This window comes from Colius striatus, chromosome 1, assembly GCF_028858725.1.
Source record: "Colius striatus isolate bColStr4 chromosome 1, bColStr4.1.hap1, whole genome shotgun sequence".
Lineage (NCBI taxonomy): Eukaryota > Metazoa > Chordata > Aves > Coliiformes > Coliidae > Colius > Colius striatus.
Window position 1 is genome coordinate 194577007 of NC_084759.1, and position 21607 is coordinate 194598613.

At 38.6% G+C, this 21607-nt stretch overlaps 1 protein-coding gene across 6 annotated transcripts in view; it reads left to right on the plus strand.

The window, feature by feature from the left end:
- Positions 1-72: 72 nt before the first annotated feature.
- The window catches only part of PHTF2 (putative homeodomain transcription factor 2), a 63286-nt gene continuing 41751 nt past the window's right edge, over positions 73-21607 (plus strand). For 3 of the 6 annotated variants that reach the window (XM_062019602.1, XM_062019616.1, XM_062019609.1), the window contains exons 1-2: positions 73-161; positions 12294-12370. In XM_062019602.1, the coding sequence (XP_061875586.1) occupies positions 12326-12370 (45 nt within the window). In that variant the 5' untranslated portion in view covers positions 73-161; positions 12294-12325. Of the gene's footprint in view, positions 162-872; positions 937-8738; positions 8832-8976; positions 9156-12293; positions 12371-21607 lie in introns of those variants that run through there. The other 3 variants (XM_062019603.1, XM_062019606.1, XM_062019605.1) reach the window with 3 other exon arrangements.

Sequence of the window (21607 nt, forward strand, 5' to 3'; positions counted from 1 at the left end):
CGCGCGGGCGCGCGCCTCCTCCTCTCCTCCCCCTCCCACCCCCGCTCCCGCTTCAGCTGTTGCCGCGCGCGCGCCCGCCGCCGTCTCGCGCTGCCCTCGCCGCTGTTGTCTGCCGCGCGCTCCGGCCCGTTCCGCCGCCTCCCCGCGGCACCGGGCGCCCGGTAAGGTCGGGACCCTCCTCGGGCAGCGGAGGAGGAGGAGGAGGAGGCGTTGGTGGAAGAGCGGGGGAGGTGGCACGGGGGGGGTATCTCCGCCGCGGCAGAAGGGGGAGAACCGGGTAGCCAAGTTCCCCGCGTGGCTGGGGAAGGGGCCGACCGGCGGAAGGGGGCGAGGGGAGGCGGCCGGAGCGGCTTCGGCCGAGGAGCCGCGGCCGGGGCGAGGCGGCGGTGCGCGCGCGGTGAGGAGTGACAGGGCTGTGCGGGGCGGCGGCGGCACGCGCATCCCCAGCGAGGCGCGGTGGAGCCCGTCTGCCGCTGCTCCCCTCGCCCCTGCCCGGGCGGCCAGAGCGGGTCCGCTGTCGGCCCGCCGCCGCGCCGCGGCCTCCCGCCGCCGCCCCCCGCCCCGGGGGGAAGCCTGGCCGGCGAAAGGGCGCGAGGCCAGCGGCCTCTGCGGCGCCGAGGTTCCCCCCCTGAGGCGGGAGCTCTTGCCGCGGCGTCCCCCGGGCCTTTCTCGCCGGGGCGGGAGGTCTGAGGGCGGCCGCTGACGGGCCCTTCCCGCCTCGCCGTGTGGCCGCATCAGGAGCGGGCTGCGCCGGCTGTTGCAGGGGGCCGCGCCGTCCTGATGAGCTTTACCCGTTCTTGGTGGCCACGGATCGCTAAGTTTATTGTGGGTGTTCGATGTACAGTTGCGCGGTCAGGGCTTCAGCTCCTGGCCGTTCCCGTACATGGTATTTGTATTTGCTAAGTCTGACTTCTGCCATAACGCACCTTTACGGTGGTAAGTTGCATTAATGCATCTTGAGTTGTTTTAATGCCTGTGTCAGGCGATGGTACTTTTGTTTTCTTCTCCTTTCTTTTAAAGGTCTTAAATTTTGACATCTTCACCTTCGTCTCTGACCTCGTTGCCTTCTCTATCTGTATTTTACACGCGTTCCTCTTCTTTTGATGCATTCTTTCTTATTCCTTATCTCATTTTCACCCCCTTTGCGTCCTAACCCGATGACAACCTGTCTACAACTTAAACATTTTCTTGGATTTTCAGTTTGGAAATTGAAATGTTAGGCTGCCTTCTGTAAGTTAAAATTTCTTCTGTCATATTAATTTCTCTGATGTTTTATTTGATGTTGGTTCTATGAGAAACAAAGGAGAACAGTGAGGAAAAGTGATTACACATTAGTACAGCTACCCAGGTGTTTGCTTCTTTTACTTTTGGTTTTTATATATACTCTCTGAGTGGCCGTGACTCAATCGTATCAGATTCAATAACTGTTGTAGTTCATATTCTTAAGCTCTACGCGTGGCATTTTGTCTTGTAGTGCTTTTACATGTTATTGGTCACTTTAAAAGGAATGCTCCTGAGCCTTGCATTTTGTTCCAAATTCGCCCATGTCTTATAATTGTCATATAATTAACTGGAAAAAGTAATTAATTGGAAAACCTGACTTGTTTAAAGGACTTTAATTAACATTCTGAACTTCTTTGTGATGAAACATTCCTGCAGAAAGTACAGCTGGTTTTATAATTTTGACACACAAGTTCTGTAATAGTAATGAGACTAAATACAGTGTGTCATCAGTAATTTACCTGCTTATATCTTCGTGTTGATGCTGTTAAACAGATGGTGGTATCTATTTTATCAGAGAGAAAAGCATCACTTGAAATAACCTGTTAATCCTAGTAATTGCCTCCTAGTATCTTAGCTGCGCTTAGAGTGGTCACTAAGGGGCAGAAGGATATATTTCTGTTACATACATTAGCACTTGGCATGAGATGTCTTTGTTTTCCTGAGATTTGAGGCTAAAAGTGTTCTTTGAATAAATCTCTGGGTTATAAATAGCTGTATGTATTTGGCTATTTCTGGAGCTCTGAAGGTTTTGGTGATCTTCTTTGATTTGCCTCTTTATTTGTGATTCCCTGGAAGGGATAATCCTTTTCTCAGAAGTCTTATTTTTGTTCCAGTAAGGAAGTGATGAAAATATGCACATTACACTTGTTTTGACAACTTCCCCCCCCCCCCCCAACTCTTCTTAACAATATTTGCAAACAATTTTCATTTCTGAAGGTGAAGGTTGAGAGCAGTACTCGAAACTGGTGTGCTTAAGATCCTCATCGCTGTTTGGAGCGGAATGTGTGCACAGTCGGATTTTCTGTTGCTATGTTTTGCCGACAGTATATGTTTTTTTCTGGATAAAAAATATTATAAAGGATAAAATATGAGCTTGAGTTATCTGGAAAATAATTTGGAAACCCAGTTAGTTTAATTCAATGTTTGTAGTACAGTTTTTTCCTCTTGTATTGTGTGGAATGTGACATACAAATAAATGGTCAGTAATTGTTGGGAACTCCACAGAGCATTTCAAGTATTCCGGTAGTACTGGATTCCTTGCAAAGCAGAGTTAGCTCAGCTTGTCTCAGAAAGTTGGCCCCATCTGTATCCGTAGGATATTAGTGTGAATTCTGGGAGAACTCAAATCTCCGATTTGGAAATTGGAAACAGAGTATTGATGATGTGTTGGAAGGGAGGCATAAGTGCATTAAAAAGTCCTCCCATCAACTTTGTGTGAGGCAGTTAACCAGGCAGCGAAGGGAGGAGCGGCTCTTGGGATTGAATAGTGCTGTTCCTGTCACAGCTGGCAGGGGTCACTGGAAAGCAGGGGACACTATTTTTTTCCAAGTTCTCCAAAGTGATGTATACTGTTTTCCCAGGCTTTTTCAAAATATTGTATCTTCTACTTGTTGATAGTAGAAATTTTGTTAAAGAAATAAGAACATGTATTTTTTTCCCTTTTCTCAGGACCCCTGTGAGTGAGTGATGACAGTCACAGGGCTGTGTTTTTTTTGTCTGTGATGAAGTCCTTTTCATAATAAACGACACTCTCTGTGGATTTATCACCGAATAGTTAATGTGAATTTTTAGCTGTGCTTACTAAGAACATAGAGCTTCTACAATTACTTTCTTTACCCATCTTCTCCTGTTTTCGTAACTTCTTTACTCAGTCAGTTGACGAAACCAACTGGCAGCTGAAAGACACAAAGTACATTCACAGTGACCAGTTTTTATAAAACTTTTGACAGGTAGTGACCCAAATTAATATTTCTACCCGAAGAAAGACACTTAAAATTGAGCCCCATCTTTCTTCAGAAAGTGAGCAACTGTTGGCCAGTCCACAGGCTAAGCTCTGAGCCATCGTGCTGTGAACTGCTACTGGCCCAGCCAGATTGTTGAGGAAGTTGGTAATACAGGTAGGTGGCACAAAAAAAGTGTTGGGTGAGGTGGAGAAGGACAACAGGGAGCCAGGGCACACTGGTAAAAACAGACTTGATTGCTTCTGCTCACAGAACCAAGGTAGGAGTGGGTTTTTTTCTGTAATTTTTTGTTTTGTTTTATGAAGAAAGCTTTTAGGATACCTCTGAGAGAGGTACTGCTTCTTCAGTCTGTTCAAGGATAGTTGATCACTACTTTAAAATATGTAGTGGTGTGAAAAATGAGACTTTGAAATACCATGTTTTCTCCCTTGAGTTTACTGTGCTGTTATTCATAAAGGTCCTTCTTGCAGGGTACAGAGGAAGTGGTTAACTGCTTGAAGAAATTATATTCAGATTTGTAAGGAGAATGCAAGGAGCTTAATTGCCTATAGGGAAGAAGGAGTTAATAGTAATTAGGACTGTAACATATTGGTGCTGTGTGATGTTTGGTTCTGCTCCAAATGTAACCATAGAATAATTTAGGTTGAAAGGGGTCGCTGGAATTCATCTTTCTGGCCCATCTTCAAAGCAGGGCCAGCTTCAGAGTTAGAGCAAACACACATACACATATGTATGTGTGTATATATATATATGTGTGTGTGTGTGTGTGTATATATATATATATAGAGAGAGAGAGAGAGAGAGAGACCCATTATGTTGTCAGGAAATTTTCAATATAGCTTATGTTTGTGTCTTTATTTATTTATTTTTAGTTGAGAGGAGGTATCAGTTAATGGAAGCTATTCTCTTCTTTCTTAATTTACTTGTGTAAAAGGATATTTTTTTGTTTTTTCCAAACTCAATTCTGCTGGGAATTCAGCATTTAATTCTTTGTTCATTTGAGGTGATCTTAGTAGCCTACTCCAGAGAGACTAGATGGCTTCATGGAATGAGTCCAGGCATTGCATTGAACTCCTATTTGCAAATACATTTGTGGTTCTTGTTCTTAAAAGTAAAATAGAATAGCAAAGTGGGAGAAGAAATTAAAGCAATGTAGCATCAAATACAAAGTCATGAGAGCCTTGCATTTTGGAAGCTGACCAGCACCAGGTGCTTTTGGGGGTTATGAGGTTGTTGGCAGATGCCAGCCTGGCAGCTAAAGACACTTCGTGTTCAGCTGTCTTAAGGAACAGTTTGTTCTGTGTTTGCCATGTTACTCAAATGCTTTCTTTAGTATTAGCTACTAGCTGTTGTGGGGTCGGGTTAGGTAAAGTATTTGTATGGCCAGATACGGTCTGGTGATCTTTTCCTTGCATCCTGGGTCATGGAGCTTGAGATTCCCTCAGCTGTGTGGGGTTTTTTGTTTTTATTTGCTTTTAATGTGTTTAAATAGCTGCTTTCTTTTTGAGTCTGAGTAAAATCTTGGCTTCAATGACTTCCCGTGGTTCCAAGTTTAACAGTCTAAATGCGTTGTAATATAATATTTCTCTGTTAAAAGTTTGTCTTTGCTAGCCTCTAAGCTCAGTTAATGAATGAAGTTCCCTGTGTTATTGGAAGCTGTTGTTTTCTTGATTATATTTTCTGTATTTTTTTTAAGTTTCATTTAATTTGTAGTTTCTTATTTTTCTGTTTGTACTTGCCTGTCTCAACAGAAGAGCCCTTCAAGCCTCAAGTTGTGCCAGGGGAGGTTTAGGCTGGATATTAGGAAAAATTTCTTCACTGAAAGGATTGTCAGTCATTGGAATGGGCTGCCCACAGAAGTGATTGAGTCACCATCCCTGGAGGGATTTAAAAATGTGCACGTGGCACTCAGGGACATGGTTTAGTGGTGGACATGGCAGTACTGGATTAATGACTGGACTTGATCTTAAAGATCTTTTCCAACCTAAATGATTTTGTTATTCTAAGTGATTGATCGTTCATAGCCCTTCTTGGACCACCCGTCTTCCCCGAGTGTTTTAATGTTCTTCAAATAAAATCCTTGCATTTCAAGTCAAATTGCATAACTGACCAACAGAGCTGTACTTCATTGTTTTCCTTTTCAATCCTCTTTTATTCAGGTGTGTCTGTGCCCTTCTGACTGTACTATATCAAATGGAAGTGCTCACTGAGCTGCCGATTTTCCTTTCTGGATTTGAGATACCTGATTTTAAATCTTTATGCGGTGTACATACTTCCCCCCCCCCCCCCCCCCCTTATAGATATCATTTGCATTATTGATACTAGATTCTGTTTCTGTTGCTTATTCATTGTTAAAGTTGATCCATATTCTTGAGTTTTCTTAATGTAAGATTGCCGTTGGGAAATGTTGCTACTTCAGGTTTTCTTTGCTGATGTATAAAAGATAAATATAATGAGCGCTGCCAGACTGATGTGCCAGAAGCTTGAAGTCTGGAATAATAGGGCAAGGCTCACCACCATTTGAAGACTTAGTTAGGCAGTACTTCATAAAAACTCTAGGCTACTGGTCTAAACAAGGGGAGGACTCTTTATTTAGTCCAGATTAGCTCTGTTACTGGTACTTCAGAAGGCTTGCAGGTAGAGATCTAGAGTGTTCAAATTTACTTCCATCAGAGCTGCCTCACTACTGGCAGTGCTGTTAGTGCTTCCCTGTTCTGTGGTCCACTAATTCAAGTGAAATCTGCTCATTTACTATCAGTCACTTCCTTGCAGCTGTCTCCTGTGATGGGCTCCAGTGCTGGTAAAAAGAGGGATGGAAGCTCGTAACCGAGAAGGAGGGTGGACTGTGCCAATACTGGTTCAGAGTGATTAAAACAGTTATGAAGCCTTACTAGGCCACCCTGCTGTTCTCCATCAGTTCTGTGTGGACCTTATGCATCTTTAATGAGTGATTTCTTCTCCTAAAAGTTCCTTCTTAAGAGGTTTGGGAACCATCAGACACATGGGACGTGTCTATTTGTAAGCTAAGATGAGCTGCCAGTGCCTGATGAAGCAGTGGTGTGACAAGTGTCTATGTTTATCTTTCTTGTAGACATCTAATGGTTGGCATATTTTAGAAATTTGGAAGTTGTGATTTCTGGATCCTCTCCTGAGAGGCCCTTATCTCTGAAAGAAGCTAGTTACCAAGGCCTGTGTATGCTGAATGAGATCCCAAATATCTGTCACTACAGGGTGGTTCAGTACTTGAAAGCTGGTGGAACGTAAAGAATACAGACTAGGAAGACTGAGTTCGGTTTAGGGACTAGGATGCTTCTGTGTGAAGGAGAACAGAGATTTGTGTGCACTTGGCCTTGGACTGACACTGAATGGCAGAGCTAGCAGGACAGCAACAGGCTCCAAGGAGCTTCTAGGCACTTGAGCAGGCATGAAATAGGCCATTTTCTTGAAATACTACTGTTAATTATCCAGTTAGCCTATTGCAATGAAGAATATTGATCTCAAAATTTTGTTCAGTTTTCTGGCTGGTTTTTGATCTGTGGCAACAGTTACATTTCACAAACAGTCTATTTAGAAGTCTTCGACATCTTCCCAAAGGCTCTTTGAAAGTCCACATCACTTGCTCGTGTTTATCAGTTAGCTGGACATATCAGAAATACCGATAGACCGAGACATGCTGATTAGACTCTGTCGGATAGTCTTTCAGGTATAATAGTGTTCTATTTTAAATGTCTGTTTTGAAGATCTTGCCACAGACATGTATAAGGCTTGTTAGTCTGCAATTTCTTGCTTGGATCACTCCAGAGATTTTTTTATTGTAAGAATACAAGCTCAGCATTTGCTACTATGTTCTACAGAACAGTGGAGCTGTTATAAGAGACTGCAGCTTTTTCTGACAGCTCAGCCACTTCATGCCTCAGCTGCTTCAAAAACTTACTGGATAACTATTTGTAGAACGTGATGCAAACTTGCTCATTTAGGAGTGGTTTTCAACTTCCTGACTGTACTCATCGAGAAGCCACAGCTCTGCTATGCATTGCCTGGTGACAGATAAACATGTCTTTCTAAACACCAAGTCAATGTTTTCAGCGAGCAAGATTTATTGTGGCAGGAAATTACTGTTGTATTTAGAACCACAAAGAAAAGGAGCATAGCATTTTATTTCAAGGTGGCCACTATATTGGGGTTAGGGTTTTTTTTAGTTTTTCTTTAGAAGAGTGTGTATATATAAATGAAAAACACAATATTTATAGAAATTCCATTCCTTAAGAAAATTGTTCCACTTCGAAGAGCAGATGTATGCATGTAATATTTCAGGGGTTTCTCATGCCAAGATTTTAAATGTTTAATGGCATAGGTAGGTGTGTGTGCAGTATTGAGTAAAAAACCCAGAAATTAAAGAGCAGACCTTGGGATTGACCATATACTGTGGTTGGTTTTGTTTTTTTGCTTTTAAAGATGCAACATTTTCATAAGTGTCCTGGTCTGTAGGTCTAGCATGCTGGCCACAATTACTGCTTTTTGGCTAAGGAATTTTGAAACTAACATCTAAAAGGCAAAATTGGCTTGATTATAGTCCCCTTTCAGGGCTTATATTTTTTTCTTTTCAACAGTAGAATATGTTTAAACATTCATGGGATCATAGAATGGTAGGGTTGGAAGAGACCTTTAGAGATCATCTAGTCCAATCCCCCTGCAGAAGCAGCTCCACCTAGATCAGGTTGCAGGAGAATGTGTCCAGGTGAGTTTTGATCTCCAAGGAAAGAGACTCCACAACTTCTCAGGGCATCCTGTGCCCGGACTCCCTCACCCTCACAGTGAAATGGTTTTTTCTTATGTTTAAATGGAACTTTTTGTGTTCCAGCTTCATCCCATTACCCCTTGTCCTGTTGCTGGATACAGTAGAAAAAAGGGATGCCCCAACCTCCTGACATCCACCGTTTGGATATTTGTAAATATTAATGTGATCCCCCTGCAGTCTTCTCTTCTCCAGACTAAACAGCCCCAGTTCCCGCAGCCTTTCCTCATAAAGAAAAAAGAGCTTTGTCCTAATTAATAAACATCGCATCAGGCTCAGGAGTAAAGAGAAGTATAACATCATGGACTTCTCAGTAGAGAGCCTTTCCTGCCTATTTTTACAAGTAAGGTAACTATGAAATCGTGCTGTGTCACTTCAAATAGAGCTATGAACAGAAACCAGTTATGTAACAAAATTAAGAAACTTACTCAGACCTTAAGGCTGAGAGCATGAATTCAGAAATGGCTACAGCAGTTGCAACAACTACATGCAGTGTTCTTTTCCCAGAACCTGAAATATGTATCAGAAATCCTGATACTCAACGTTTTCCTACTATTTCAGACCGTTGTGTAATTCACTTGCAAAACTAGTATTCCCTGGGAGACAGTGATTTTTCCGTGGCTCTTCCTTGCTAGTTTGTCCTTTGTATATTTGCATTTTTACTGTGGAAGTGAAGATGATTAAGTGAAGACGGTGAAGTTCAGCGGACTCGCCAACAAAATTTGCAAACTGATTCTCTCTGCAAGCTTAGTTGCTGCAGCTGCAACTGTGAGAGCTTCCTGCTTGGGATGGTAAGTGACAAAAGGCATGGGCTTATAAAGAAGAAAAAATATGTAGTGACAGAAATGAGATTGGATACTCTGGTTTGTGGGTGAAATATGGAGGCCTGAGAATGTACCTGTTCTTTACTAACTGACATCTTAACTGTTGGCACAGGCAAGTATGGACATGCTGCCAAATGTCTGTATGTGTCATGATATATCATGTTTGGCACGTGTGTGTGTTTCTAAAGAAGAGGATTCAATACACCACAGCCTACGTAGGATCCAATTCATATTTTATTGTTGCTGTTGTTGGCCTAATAAACTCCTAAAACAACTAAACTCCTCAAACAGGTAACTAAGGATGTTCAGTGGGTTTTTTTTTTTCACCAGTGGTTTGGGTTTGATTTTTTTAAATTTTATTTTATTATTTTATTAGTAGAGGATTTTTGAGGTAGAGTGAAGAACGAGGTTGGAAAATTGATTGTCTTTCACGAGCAGTACCTTAGGAATGCCAGTGTCCAAATTTAGCAGTTGTTGGTGTTCTTTGGGGAAAGCAAGTATGTTAATTCCTTTTTATTTGCAAACTATCGTGACCTTGGATTGTGAGGCCAGAACTTGGAGGGGCCTTTGCTGGCACAGCAGTAGGAGTACTTTTCATGCTGGCTGCTGGATATTGACTTGAGCTTTGCAGTGTCTTAATTTTTAAATTTCTTTTTATTTTTCTTTCCTTCCTTCCCTTTGGCTGCTTCAGATTTCCTTTCTGCTAGCTGAAAGGAACGTGATGAAACTTCCTCTGAGAGGTGTGAATCAGGGAGTGACAAGTTTCTTATTTGCTTATATAGGATTTGCAAGTCTGAAATGCTGTTTTGGAACAGTGATGCATAGATAAAGTACTTAAAGATAACAAGGAGTGCATTATATAGTATTTGATGTTCCTTTTAGGAATGGAAATATAGGTTTAATGGTTTATTTGTAATGCACATGAGAAGAATGTGTCTTTTGAAATGGTGCTTCAAGGGAGGTAATCCTATTGTTGGTGGCAGTGGCAGAACTCCAGTGTATCTGAGTGCAGGAAGAATGACTCCTGGTCAGTTGTAGGGCTGTATGTAGGCAAGGAAAGCAACTATTAGCCTCATCTTCCTTGTCTGGATTTTATTTTTAGTTATGTCTTTTTGGCTGTGGATGCTATTTAGACTTTTCTATGTTATTCCAAAAATTGCCAGTTTTTGCCTTTGTCAGTAAAGAGGAGCACAATTTTATTCTGAACTGCTGTCAAAGTTCAGAATAGATTTCATGTAGATCAGCATAAATCTGTAGTGCAGTGTCTAGTCATGTCTTGCACAATACACAGTACACTGCTTGCATGAGCATTTAGCTACCTGAAGACATCTAAATACAGACTTCTGTGGCTTTTGAAAAACTGCTCATTTGATTGCAAGGTGTGGTGTGTTATTACTAAAAATGGAATATGAATGGAATATGCTTGAACTGGCAAAAAAATAGCTAAGAAACTCAACTTCTGAATAGGGATCACCAAAACCAAGTAGTCGTCTCTTTTTAGTTTTAAGGAAGTAATGAAGTTTTCCTTAAAAAAACCCGTTGCTTGTTATTTGTGGTGTTAGCTGTTTGATGGAAATGTGCTGAACAGCTCTGTTCAATGTCACAGAGATGACATTCAACAAGAAATGGTGTGATCAGAACTTCCTATTTGGATATCCTGTGCAATGTCTGAAGTTGGGAGTGGTTTTTGTGTTGTACTTAAGTCTCCAAATAGTTAATCTTGCTTTAGGTACTCAGTGCAGGACATTGTACAACTGAGTGCGAAAGCTGATCTCTGTCCCAGGTGCAGTTGTTGGACTTAGAACATGAAATGATAATGTCTAGAGCAGATGGGAAGGAAGCAAGGTGGAAGTGTCAGCTGTGCTTTGTTGTGCCAGTGGCTGTGCATCACATCTTGATTTGTTCACTTTATCCATTTGGTACTGATGTGTATGTAGATATGCTTTAAACACCACCAAAATAGACTCTATGGAGAATTTAGTGTAGAGAATTTCTTAAAAATATGAAAACCATTCATAACCTAAATAACCAGTTTATTGACAGAACTAAAATATATTAATACTCAAATATATTAATAATAAAACTATTTCATTGTACTTGGTTTACAGTTTTGTGATGTAATTATTTCTCAAGACAAAAGGAGTTTTGAGTGAATTGGATAACTACTGCAAAAAAAGATTGCTGCCTTTAAAATAGCTTGTCCAATTTTAGCTATATTTGACACAGTTGGGTTCCTAGGTTAGGAAGACAGGTTTCCTGAAAAATCATTGACCTTCGAGAGAGAGAGAGATTGATCAAGTTAATGTGGCTGTTGGGAGAAAGGCTGCTGTGCAACTTCAAGAGTTAGTTCTTTACTGTCAAGAAAGAGTTTCTCCAACCTTTTTCTCTTCCTGTAATGACGGTGGTAGGAAGCAGGGTGTATTGTATGTGAGGGGGGATGTTGGTTTAAGAGAAATTAGGAGGAGCTAAATATCCTGCAAGGTGAGCTCATAAAGCAGAAGGTGAGGTATGCAAGTGGGATTGAAATCTGTATGGCACCCTTCCTACACAGACACCTCTGCAAGCAGTGGAACTGCTTTCACTGTGACTGAGCCATGTAGGCGGTGTTATGTGTGGAGGCTGTGCGTGGCTAAGGGATTTATGTAGCTTTGACTCTGTAGTCCAATGTAGCAAATGAATTTAAGTTTACTCAAAGAGATTTTCAAACAAAAAAACAAATCCTATTTTAAACTTTCTATAGATGAGAAAAAAGGATAGTCAATCTGTGTAATATGCCAGGTTATATCAACGTCTGTTGGACTCCATGCTGTGATAGAAAGATTTTTATATTTTTACATGTGTCAGTGAATTCTTAATAACTTATACCTGCTCTTAGAAAAAATACTTCTGTTATCAGAAACAATTACAGATGTCAACTCCATCATGGCTGCTAGCTTTAGCTGACTTTGTGTGACTTAAGTCATAATGTTATCAAGGGTGGAAAAATTGCAGTGTTCTTTTGCTCAGTTGCACCAAAATTCCATGTCCTAGTATCTCTGAAATTTGTTAATGACTGTGTAAGCTCTCTCAGAGACTTTTCTTCCTGTTGTAATTTTATCTAAAGTTGTATAAAGGATATTGGAATCACACTGTTAGAAATATTAAATATAGTTCCATTTGGGTATTTTTTTGAAAAAGCTTTGTGAAACATGAAAATTTATGTGCCACCTCTGTCTTATTGGGAAGGATGGATAAAACTGAGGCTCTGGTGTACAGTAGCTTTTTGTTTAGAGGAGAACTCCCAAACTCTTTACTAAGATAGTCATGAGGCAGGATCTAACATAAATGTAGCTGCTGAATGCTTTGTAGGTAATGGGAGTGTTTCTACATTCCCTATGCTGGCCTTGGTAGGGAAGGTGGAAGTAAAGTTCTGTCTTTTTCTGTTAACAGCCTAAAATGACTGTGTGAATTCAGTGGAATAAATGGCGTCCAAAGTAACTGATGCTATAGTTTGGTACCAGAAGAAGGTAAGCTTTCTATTTGTTTTTATGGTGGCTTTAAAACAAGTTGGTTTATTGTTATTCATGTGTAGAGTATAATAAATACAAAATACTACTGCGTTATTGGTTAGCATTGTATGAGAGTGAGTAGCTTGAAACTTTCTTTCCAAAAGTAAATAAATATTCAGTGACTGTGTCTAACAAAACAGAATAGCTTTTGGTCTCTGTTGAACACTCCTCTCCCTCAGATACCTGTGCTATGGAAAAAAAGGAAAGGAAATTATTGTTCTCTGTAGAATGTTAATTAATGTACAGGGGAATGTTGTTTCTGTAGCACATAAATGAACACTTGTATTTAAGTAGAAAGAGTTGAAATGATTTCTATGTCAGTAATAAGGAACTGTGTAACCCATACCCAGAAGAGATAGGCTAGGGCTTTAGTGAAGTTAATTAGAAAAGGAAAATGGGGTGGGAGAGGATAAAGGTCTCATTGGAGATACATAGTTACAATATTAGGTGATGATACTCTATGCATAGAAATGTTGATGTCTTTTGAAATATTCAAAATAATAAATTAGGAAATCATGATATCCTCTTGGCATTAGTGTGCCAGCTTATTCAGTTAAACTGCTTTTAAAAAGCTGAATAATTTGATAAATTTTGAAATGTACTTCTTTACTAAGATATAAATAAGATATGATGATATTTTTCTTTTCCTTGTTTCTCCATGATTTATTAAATTTCTGTGAGTGACAATTTTCTTTGGGCCTGTGGCTGTCTCTTTGAGAGGATGCATTTTGTCTGTAGGAGAATTGTAGCAATGGTCATCAAAATAAAAATTCTGGTTAACTTCTAATTAAGCAACAATTAATTTCTAGAAAAAAAGACAATACTGTTATGCTTTGCTGAGATCATTACAACTGTGAATTAAAGGTACAGTTGGAAAAGCAGAAAAAAAAGATTTTTTTCTGACTTAATTTATATCAAACATTCGATTGCACATGAAAAATGGAAAATAATTCTGAATTTAGTGAGGCTCTCCTGTTTGATTTGTACTGTGTACTCTCTCCCTTATCTTATTCAAACTTTACAAAAAGTATTTTTATAGAAGTATCTATGGAATTATGCTGGTTTCGAACCATTGTTTGGTTGCAGATCCAATACTGTTTTTTAAAGATTTGCAGGATTTCTTGTAAAATGTTTAGTGTAACAAAATGCAGTGCATGAAAGGGGAAAGTGATGCTGATTTTACCTGCTTCCACTGATTCTCTCATAATTTGCACTCACCCATACAGTCATACTGATAGTCCTTCCAAACACCAGGTTCTATGTCTATGTGGTTTGGCCAGGACCTCTTTTGTGCAGCACAAGAGATGCTGGCTGATCCTCACAAGTTGACGAGTTTTCACTGGTGACGGTGGACTAGTCTTTGAACATCTCTTACGGTATTCAGCTTTATATATAAACAGTCCATTGGTACAAGAAAAAAAGTCTGAAATATCTGTAAATCTTAAGTGAAGTTCATGCTTTTTACATCTTTTTAAATATTTATTTGTCTTCCTGTTGATCATACAGGAAAAGGAGTGTCATATGAGGGGTGCTCCGGCTTTCCCTCCTCCTGATGTTAGGCAGGCGGGATGTTCTGCTGTGGTCTTACAGAGGACAGGTGTTGGGTCCTGATATATCAACCCATTCTTAATTTTTCTTTTCCCAGGACACTACTCTTAACAGGTTTACTTGTTATCTCTACAGGTTACTTTTTCAATGCTTGTTCTGTTTTTTTCCCAGTGATTTCACACGTTTACATTTATTTCATTCATAACAACAACAGTATTTCTGTTACAAGTCTCTGTAGGCTTTACCAGAGGTCTGCTCAGCCAGAAACTGCGTGCTGCCTTTATGACGTGCTGCCTCTATGGCAATGAGATGACTCCTGTTACTGCAGGAAAGAATGGTCTATCTTCAGGAGTGATAAGATTTTTTCATAAAGCTACGTATTGCACTGGGGTCTGCCAAATAAGCAGGCTTTGCTTCCTTTTGAGGCAGTGGAGTCTTATTTTGGGACAACTGGCTGCACTGCAGAAATTATATCAGAAATGCAAATGGTCATGCTAATTTGATTGTTATTTCTTACGTTCTGGATCAGACTGATAGCTCCAAGGGTTTTTTTTAAACTTCATAAGGTGGTGTTTGATCCTTTTCTGGGAGCATCTAAGCATGACACAGTAATATTTCCCCATGAATTTGTTGTTTGCACCAAAGATTTCAAATTGGCGAACAGGAAGAACTATGCTACTTGTTAGTGGATACCAGACCTTTTTGTCCTTTCTGATACGTTTCTATTATGTGATTGCTTATGATGGCAAAATATCGAATGTTGTTAACTGGTGTTTGCTCTCAGTTTTAAATTTTTGTTTCAGGGTTGATGAAGTTAGCCTGCTTACTTTGCTCTTCAGATCTGCTGATTCCTCACAACAGTAACTGAAATTGAAAGTGGAAAGAGATAAAAACGTAGTTTATGGCAGTAAAATATTGCTTCTATGACAAGAGACTACCAGAACTGCAGTCAGTATTGATCAAATTTATATGACTTGCCTATCTGATAAAGTGAGGAAAATAAGGTGTTATTTTAGGGAGGTATTTTCTGATTAGTGAATTGGTGTATGTATGCCCTTAAAAAAGAACATTAATAGCATCTGATATTTATAGCCATACATGAAGAAGAAAAATGTATTTGAGTAGGTGCAGCCTGTGTAAAAATGTGGCACAGATAACTTACTCTTTGTGTTTCTTTAGTCATATGACTCATAGTATTGTCTGAAATTGAGCTCCTCGAGGATGATTTGGTAATGCTTAGTCCTTTAAAAGGTCATCCGTTTTATTATGTAATCTTATTTTTTGTTTTTGCAATATATTTACTCTGATTTTAGTGTGTAGGAGTTCTTGATTACTGCCTTCTAACAATACAATAATAATTTTTTTGTTATTTCAAGTTGGATTGTAAGATTTCAATGTGTTATACCAGCTTGTTATTTGAGGTAAAAGATTGCATGGACATAGCTTTATAGTTTCCAGTGATCGGTTCCGTTTCCCATCTGGTAAGAGCACTTCAGCAAGGGATGCAATCTGAACGGATAAAGCCTACTAGATTCAGGTTGACTCCATAGAAGGCAAAATTTAACCTCTGCTATGTTCCTTAATGCACTGGGGAGTACAATGATGAGATATTTGTGCGTCAGGCAAGGTTTGTCTAGCTTGTTTACAACACTTTTTGCTTTACTGGTTCTTGCAGTAAAGGGTGTGGTGGGGTGTCTGTGCTCTCTGGCGTGGTTCATTACTTCAGTCCCAGACAGCTACCAAGCTAATAGTCACATATGTGTGCTCTGTTAGTTAATATCCTTGGGATTATGTGTAATTACCAGAATATTGAACTTCAGGTTTTTAATTGCTGAATTTTATGGGGAAAGCCATCATAATGTTTCCTCTGAAAATACTTTGGCAGCTTAAACAGTTTCAGTAGGTGATGGTGTACCTCTCATGCTGATACGTGATGTGTGGTTGAAATACTGCCTCAGTAATGGATAATGAAAAGAATGAATTTGGTAGTAATTTCAAATATTGCTTGTAACTTTTTTTTCAAGTTTTATTTCTTACAATACTTTCAAGTTTTACAAATAATAGTAGATGTGCAGCTTGTGGTCTGGTTTCCAGTTTGGAGACCACACATAAATTTACCTGAATAACTTTCTGATTTTCAATCCTTGCAGAAACCTTACTGATAAAATGGGGAACTTCATACAAATTTGTTAATAATATTGCAGGAGATAATTACGTTGTTTCTTCTCTTGGGGATGTTTGTAGGGAAAGACAAAATGGAACTTAATTAATTGAACCTCAGTCCTGCACCTGGTTGCGTATCAGTTAACTTTGCTAATGCAGCTTTCTGCTGTTTTGGGTTTCTCTCGGGTATGATTGTTAAAGGTCACAATAAAACAAATGAGATGTTTTCTCTCTCGTGGCTTTTCTCTCGTGGCAAAATTTCAGTCCTAATTGCATTGCTTTAAGATCTGTAATATTCAGTGGTTTGCAGCTCGTTAGTCCAAGTTAATAAAGGAGGAAATAACAAAAAATTGACATTCCCTAAAACCACCTGATTTCCTTGACACTGAATTCATGTGATGCATTGATTTCCCTGGCACCAAAGCCAGTTTTTGCCAAGTAGTTTGACTATATGGCTGTATTTCTTAAAACTTTGTATGCTTAAGCTGCATCAGTTTAAAAAGATCTGCCTTCAAGTGCCAAAACTTCAGAGGAAATGGTTACTTATGAAAGGACTAGGGGGCAAAGAGATATTTAGAAGATATTTGGAAGAGTTTCCTTCCACAGAGTGCTGGGATTCGATATTCAGGTTGTCATCTGACCAAATAGTGGGATTTCCTTCAGTAGTTTGTTTTGGTGAGACAAAACTCAATTTTCTGAGTCTTGTGCAAAATATTACTCAAAAATTAGGGTTGGGGCTGAACGAAGCAGGCTTGCATTTTACCTGGCTATTAACTCCCATGTCTGCTTTGCCTTCCCACAGATTTTCATGCACTTATGAATTTGGTCAGGGAACTAGCCCAGTTAAAACTGTGAACCTACAAGGAGCTGAAATGTCATGAAGTGTCTGATCTTTGGAGTGTGTCATACATTCTTGAGCAACCTGCTGTAACTGGACTTGCTTTGTGCAGGTTGAGTTAATGACCCCCAGAGGTTCTAAGCTATATGATTCTGTGATGACTTCAGTTTGAAATTTTAAGATGAGTAAACTTTCTCATAGGAGTTTGTCCTTAATTGCAATTAATGACAAAGATGGAATCTTGTTCTGTTTGTGCTACTTTTGAGCGTTTCCTCTATAATCTCCTTAATCCAAAGAAATGATACCTGAAGTTGCCCATAGTGTTTAATTCGTGTCACTGGGAACAGGCTTAGAGTAGGTGTTGCTTATTCTTATGCTATGAAAAAAGATGTTTCATATTTTTAGTAGATATGCTAAAATCTGTAAACTATTACTCAGGGCAATAAGTAGGGCTGGTGTTACCAAGAATGATACAGAAAAACTATTAATACATAGTTAATAAATGTCTAATTATATGTTATTATACTCTTGAAATGGACTGTATCTTTGAAGTAAACTTTGGTAAAATTATTGTTCAGTGAGATGACAACAAGTGCAGTGCTGTTGCAGTTATTGCCAGAATTTAAGGGGGTCATTAGCTGGCAATTCAAATAGTTAAGAATAAATAACTCTTAAAGTTCTGAACTGCCTCACTTTAAACAGTTGGTTTCAGGTCTGTCTCTGGGGCTGAACAGGGAGAAGGGAGGGGACTCCCAGAATCTTTCAGTAATCAGAGGTAACAGTTCAGCAGTCATAAATACAAACTCTGTACTTTAGGATATACAGCTTTAGTCCTTCATTGTCCTTCTCCATTTTACAAAAGTTACTAAACTTTTTACTGTTAGCAGAGAGTATACAACTGCTATATAATGATTTCTGTCTATGGTTTGTTGGCTAAATTTGTCTTGACTTTGCTTGTCCAGTCTGCATATCTACCATAAAATTCAACACTCTCTCTTTGAGAATTAAAACCTCCTGAAAAAAGTAATCTAAATAATAGAAATCTGCTCCAACAGAGAGAATTATACTGCTGAGCTACTAGATTATTGTCTTTGCTGCAATGAGGATCAATTCAGGTAAGAAATAAAATGTGGCATAACTTTTTGGAATCATGAGTTTTGAGAAAATATGAAATGATTTCCAATATCTGATACTGGATACTTAAATATAAAACATTTTAAAAGATAGAAAATATATATCAATATCTTAATATTAAAATTGATACCTAAAATAATACAGTTTTTTGAAGAATGTTGGACTGTAAAAGTTAAAGTACATTAGCTAATCTTTTAACACCAAATATTTTAATGAGGTATTAAACTCTTAATTTCCTTTGGATTTGTAATACTGTTGTCATGTTGCTTGTAATTGTTTAGAGGTTTTAAAGAGCAAAACTTAGTGTATGGATTTCATTATTGATAAACGTTGAAGTTTTAAGATCCAACAGGAAGTACTATGTATTCTTCGGATTATAATCTTTGCTAGTCTGCTTGGTCATAAATTATAAATGCCTCCTGAAATATTGATCGACTCCATTAGAATCAGAAGCCTTGTGAGTATTGGGCTACAGCTTGATACCATCACTACATTAGCTTAAAACGAATATCAGTGTCATTCACAAAGCTCAAATTCAATCATCATGCACATATGGCTTGTTATGAGAAAGACACTGGGAGGAAATATTATGCAATGCAGAAACCCTTTGCACTGGTCTTTACATATCTGAAATTTGTTTGACACCTCTTTTACTTGAAATTTAAAGAAATATGGTCAGATGTTTTCTTGGTTATTTAATTGGGAAGGAATAAGTGCAATTATTTCAGTAATTTTCAAGAAGTGCACAGATCTCTTAAAACCAGAAAACATGAGTCTGCACTTAAAAATCATCTCCAATGTATTCCTTCAGGAAATGTCTAGCTTTCTTAGATGAGTTTATAGCTTGGTCAAAAGCATAATTGTATGGCTTAATATCCCATGCCAAGTCACATACAAGTTAATTTTTTTTTTTTACAATTAATTACTAGTAAGGAAGCTTTTTATTTTGTAGAAAACCTATTTGAAAGCTTATTACACTTAGTTAATTTGGGATGCTAACCTACCTCTTTTCCCTGTGAGAAAAGACTTGACAGAGTTTTCGGTATTTGCATGTAACCCTTATATGCTGAATATTTTAATAGCTGCTTGAATTTTTTTCCTCTTATTTTCTTGGTGTTTATTGAGGCATAGTGTCTTGAGAACTGAACATTTTAGAGGTAACTGGTTTGGATAGACTGGATAGAATCTTGGCATTGAGAAAGCCTGGTCTGGAGAGAATCTAAATCAAATGTGTATACAATAACATCTGCTAGTTTATCCAGTTTTGCTACAGATAAGTTACACTACAACTTTTTATCTCTGTTGACATATTACTGATGCGTTTACTACACCAAGGTTATGTTGCTTGTTGATGAAAGTTACATGTGAAAATGATAAGATAGGCTTGTCTAACATGAATTAACCAATAATAATAATAAAAAATCACGGGAGATATTTTTTGTTGATCTATTTTCTGCAAAATTTTCATTAAAGGAAATACTATAAAATACACATTTCAGGTCCTCTTATTGAAGTACATTGCTGTGATAAATCAGATTAGAATTAACATACTCTGTTGTATAGTTTGTTAAAAAAATATAGAAATCTATTGCCAGTTGTAGACTGGACTGATGGAATGAAAATGAGTGAAAAGCTGTTATATGAAGTCTTGCACTAATTGTTGAACAGACTTTAAACATTACTTATTGTTGTATATTTAAGAATTGGACAGTTTTTGGACCCTTATTTTGTACTTGTAAATTTTCTTTGAAGGATACTGCAGAATTTGCAGTTATAATGACTGAGTCTCCAGGTAGAGTTGGTGAGTTCAGGAGTGTATAGGTACTGGAGTTGATTGGGACCTTCACGTTGGCTGAGCAATTGCAGGCACAGGATGTTTGAACACCTGTGGAAGAGTCTTGAGGACAGTTGCATATTGAGGGAAAATTTGCTGTCGTCCAGTTTTCTGTGTATTTAAATTCTTCAAGTTGGAAGCATGAATAATCTTTTCTCTAGAAGGTTATTCCTTCATTTTATTTGCCTTCTGAGCTTAATTTCTTTGGCATTACTAGATGCTAGACTTCTTTTCAGTGTCCTGCAGGTATGTATGATTTCAAGAACTGTATGAATATACAAGAGCTAGGGCCTATATGCAAACACCTGACAACTTAATACCTAGATTTAACATGAAACATTATTTAGATGCAAATACTTGTAAATCAAAACTCTTTGAAGATGGAATTGACTGGTGCTCTCAATAATTTAAAACTGGGAAGGTGTGCTAGTATTACCTTGCTTTCTTGAATTCATTCAGGAATTAGTTCTTGAATTTAATTCACACAGGTGCTATCTATCATCTCTGTTAATCATTATCTGTTACAATTGGGCACGTTGCCAATAAAAAATGCTTTTCGATGAATCCTGCAAGATAACGTTTCAAAAATTGTAAATGTGTTTCCCTGACTTGAGGTAGAGAAGAAAAAAAAAATTAAGCCTGTGTTTTTCACTTGCCTTGTTTCAGCAACACTAGTTTTACCCATTTTTATTTAATGTGGGAAGTGAAGTTTGTCAGGGTGCTACTTTATAATGCTACCTTTGTTTTTATGCATTTCCTTCTGATATGCTTGCAGGAGAAGTACAGAGGGATGCTTGTGCAGATGGAGAGAAGGGGAATTGATTATCAGGTCTAAATTTAATGTGCAGAACATGTATACCTGCCCCTTAAAGTGCCTCTGAAACTTTCTTAAAACATAAAGAGGTGAAATTAGGTAGATTAATTTTGTTTTTAAAAAGGTGAGAGGTTGTAATGATACTTGCTGTCTGTAATTATCCCTTAACTCTTTTCAGTTTGCAGCAGTAAGCCTTTACTTAATAGCTCCCTGCTCAGATTTTAATTATTGAAGTTGCTCAGAGGTGATTGGTCAGACCTACTAGTCTAATAAAACGGTTGTAAAAGACCATCTCTCTTAAAGTTGTTTTGGCATTTTCATTTTACCTCCTGCTGTGGAAGAACATCTTTATGGGGCAATGTTAAAAGAAAAATGTGGATGGCAAAATCCCTACTTCTTGTCTTTTTGTAGAGATGTAAGCTGCTACTTAGTCTTGAGACAGAAGAAATGCTTGTAGAAAAAGTCAGATTTTTTTAGATCAGTCAACTTCCTTCCCTCAGATGTCTTCTGGGGTCTGTGTTTCCCAGAATTCCTTTAACAAACAGTCTGTTATTTATCTAAAAGAAGAAGGCTCTTTTCAAGGCTCTTTCACCTCTACACCGGTTTCAGTTATGAATGGAATCAGGAATACAGAGTTTGCTTTACAGCTTTATTGGCATAAAGGCTTCCTTCTGCTTTTGCTTCTTGCATAATCAAGGGGGAGACAGGCTTGCATCCCCTTCTCTGTCTTTGCAGAAAGAAATCTTTTTGGAAGTGAGGAGGGGAGGACACAGGATTATGCAACACAAAACCCTCACTTGGGGCTCTTCTCACTAAATTTCTTGAAAAGTGGGAAGACTTGAAATTTCATTTAAACTGTATTTA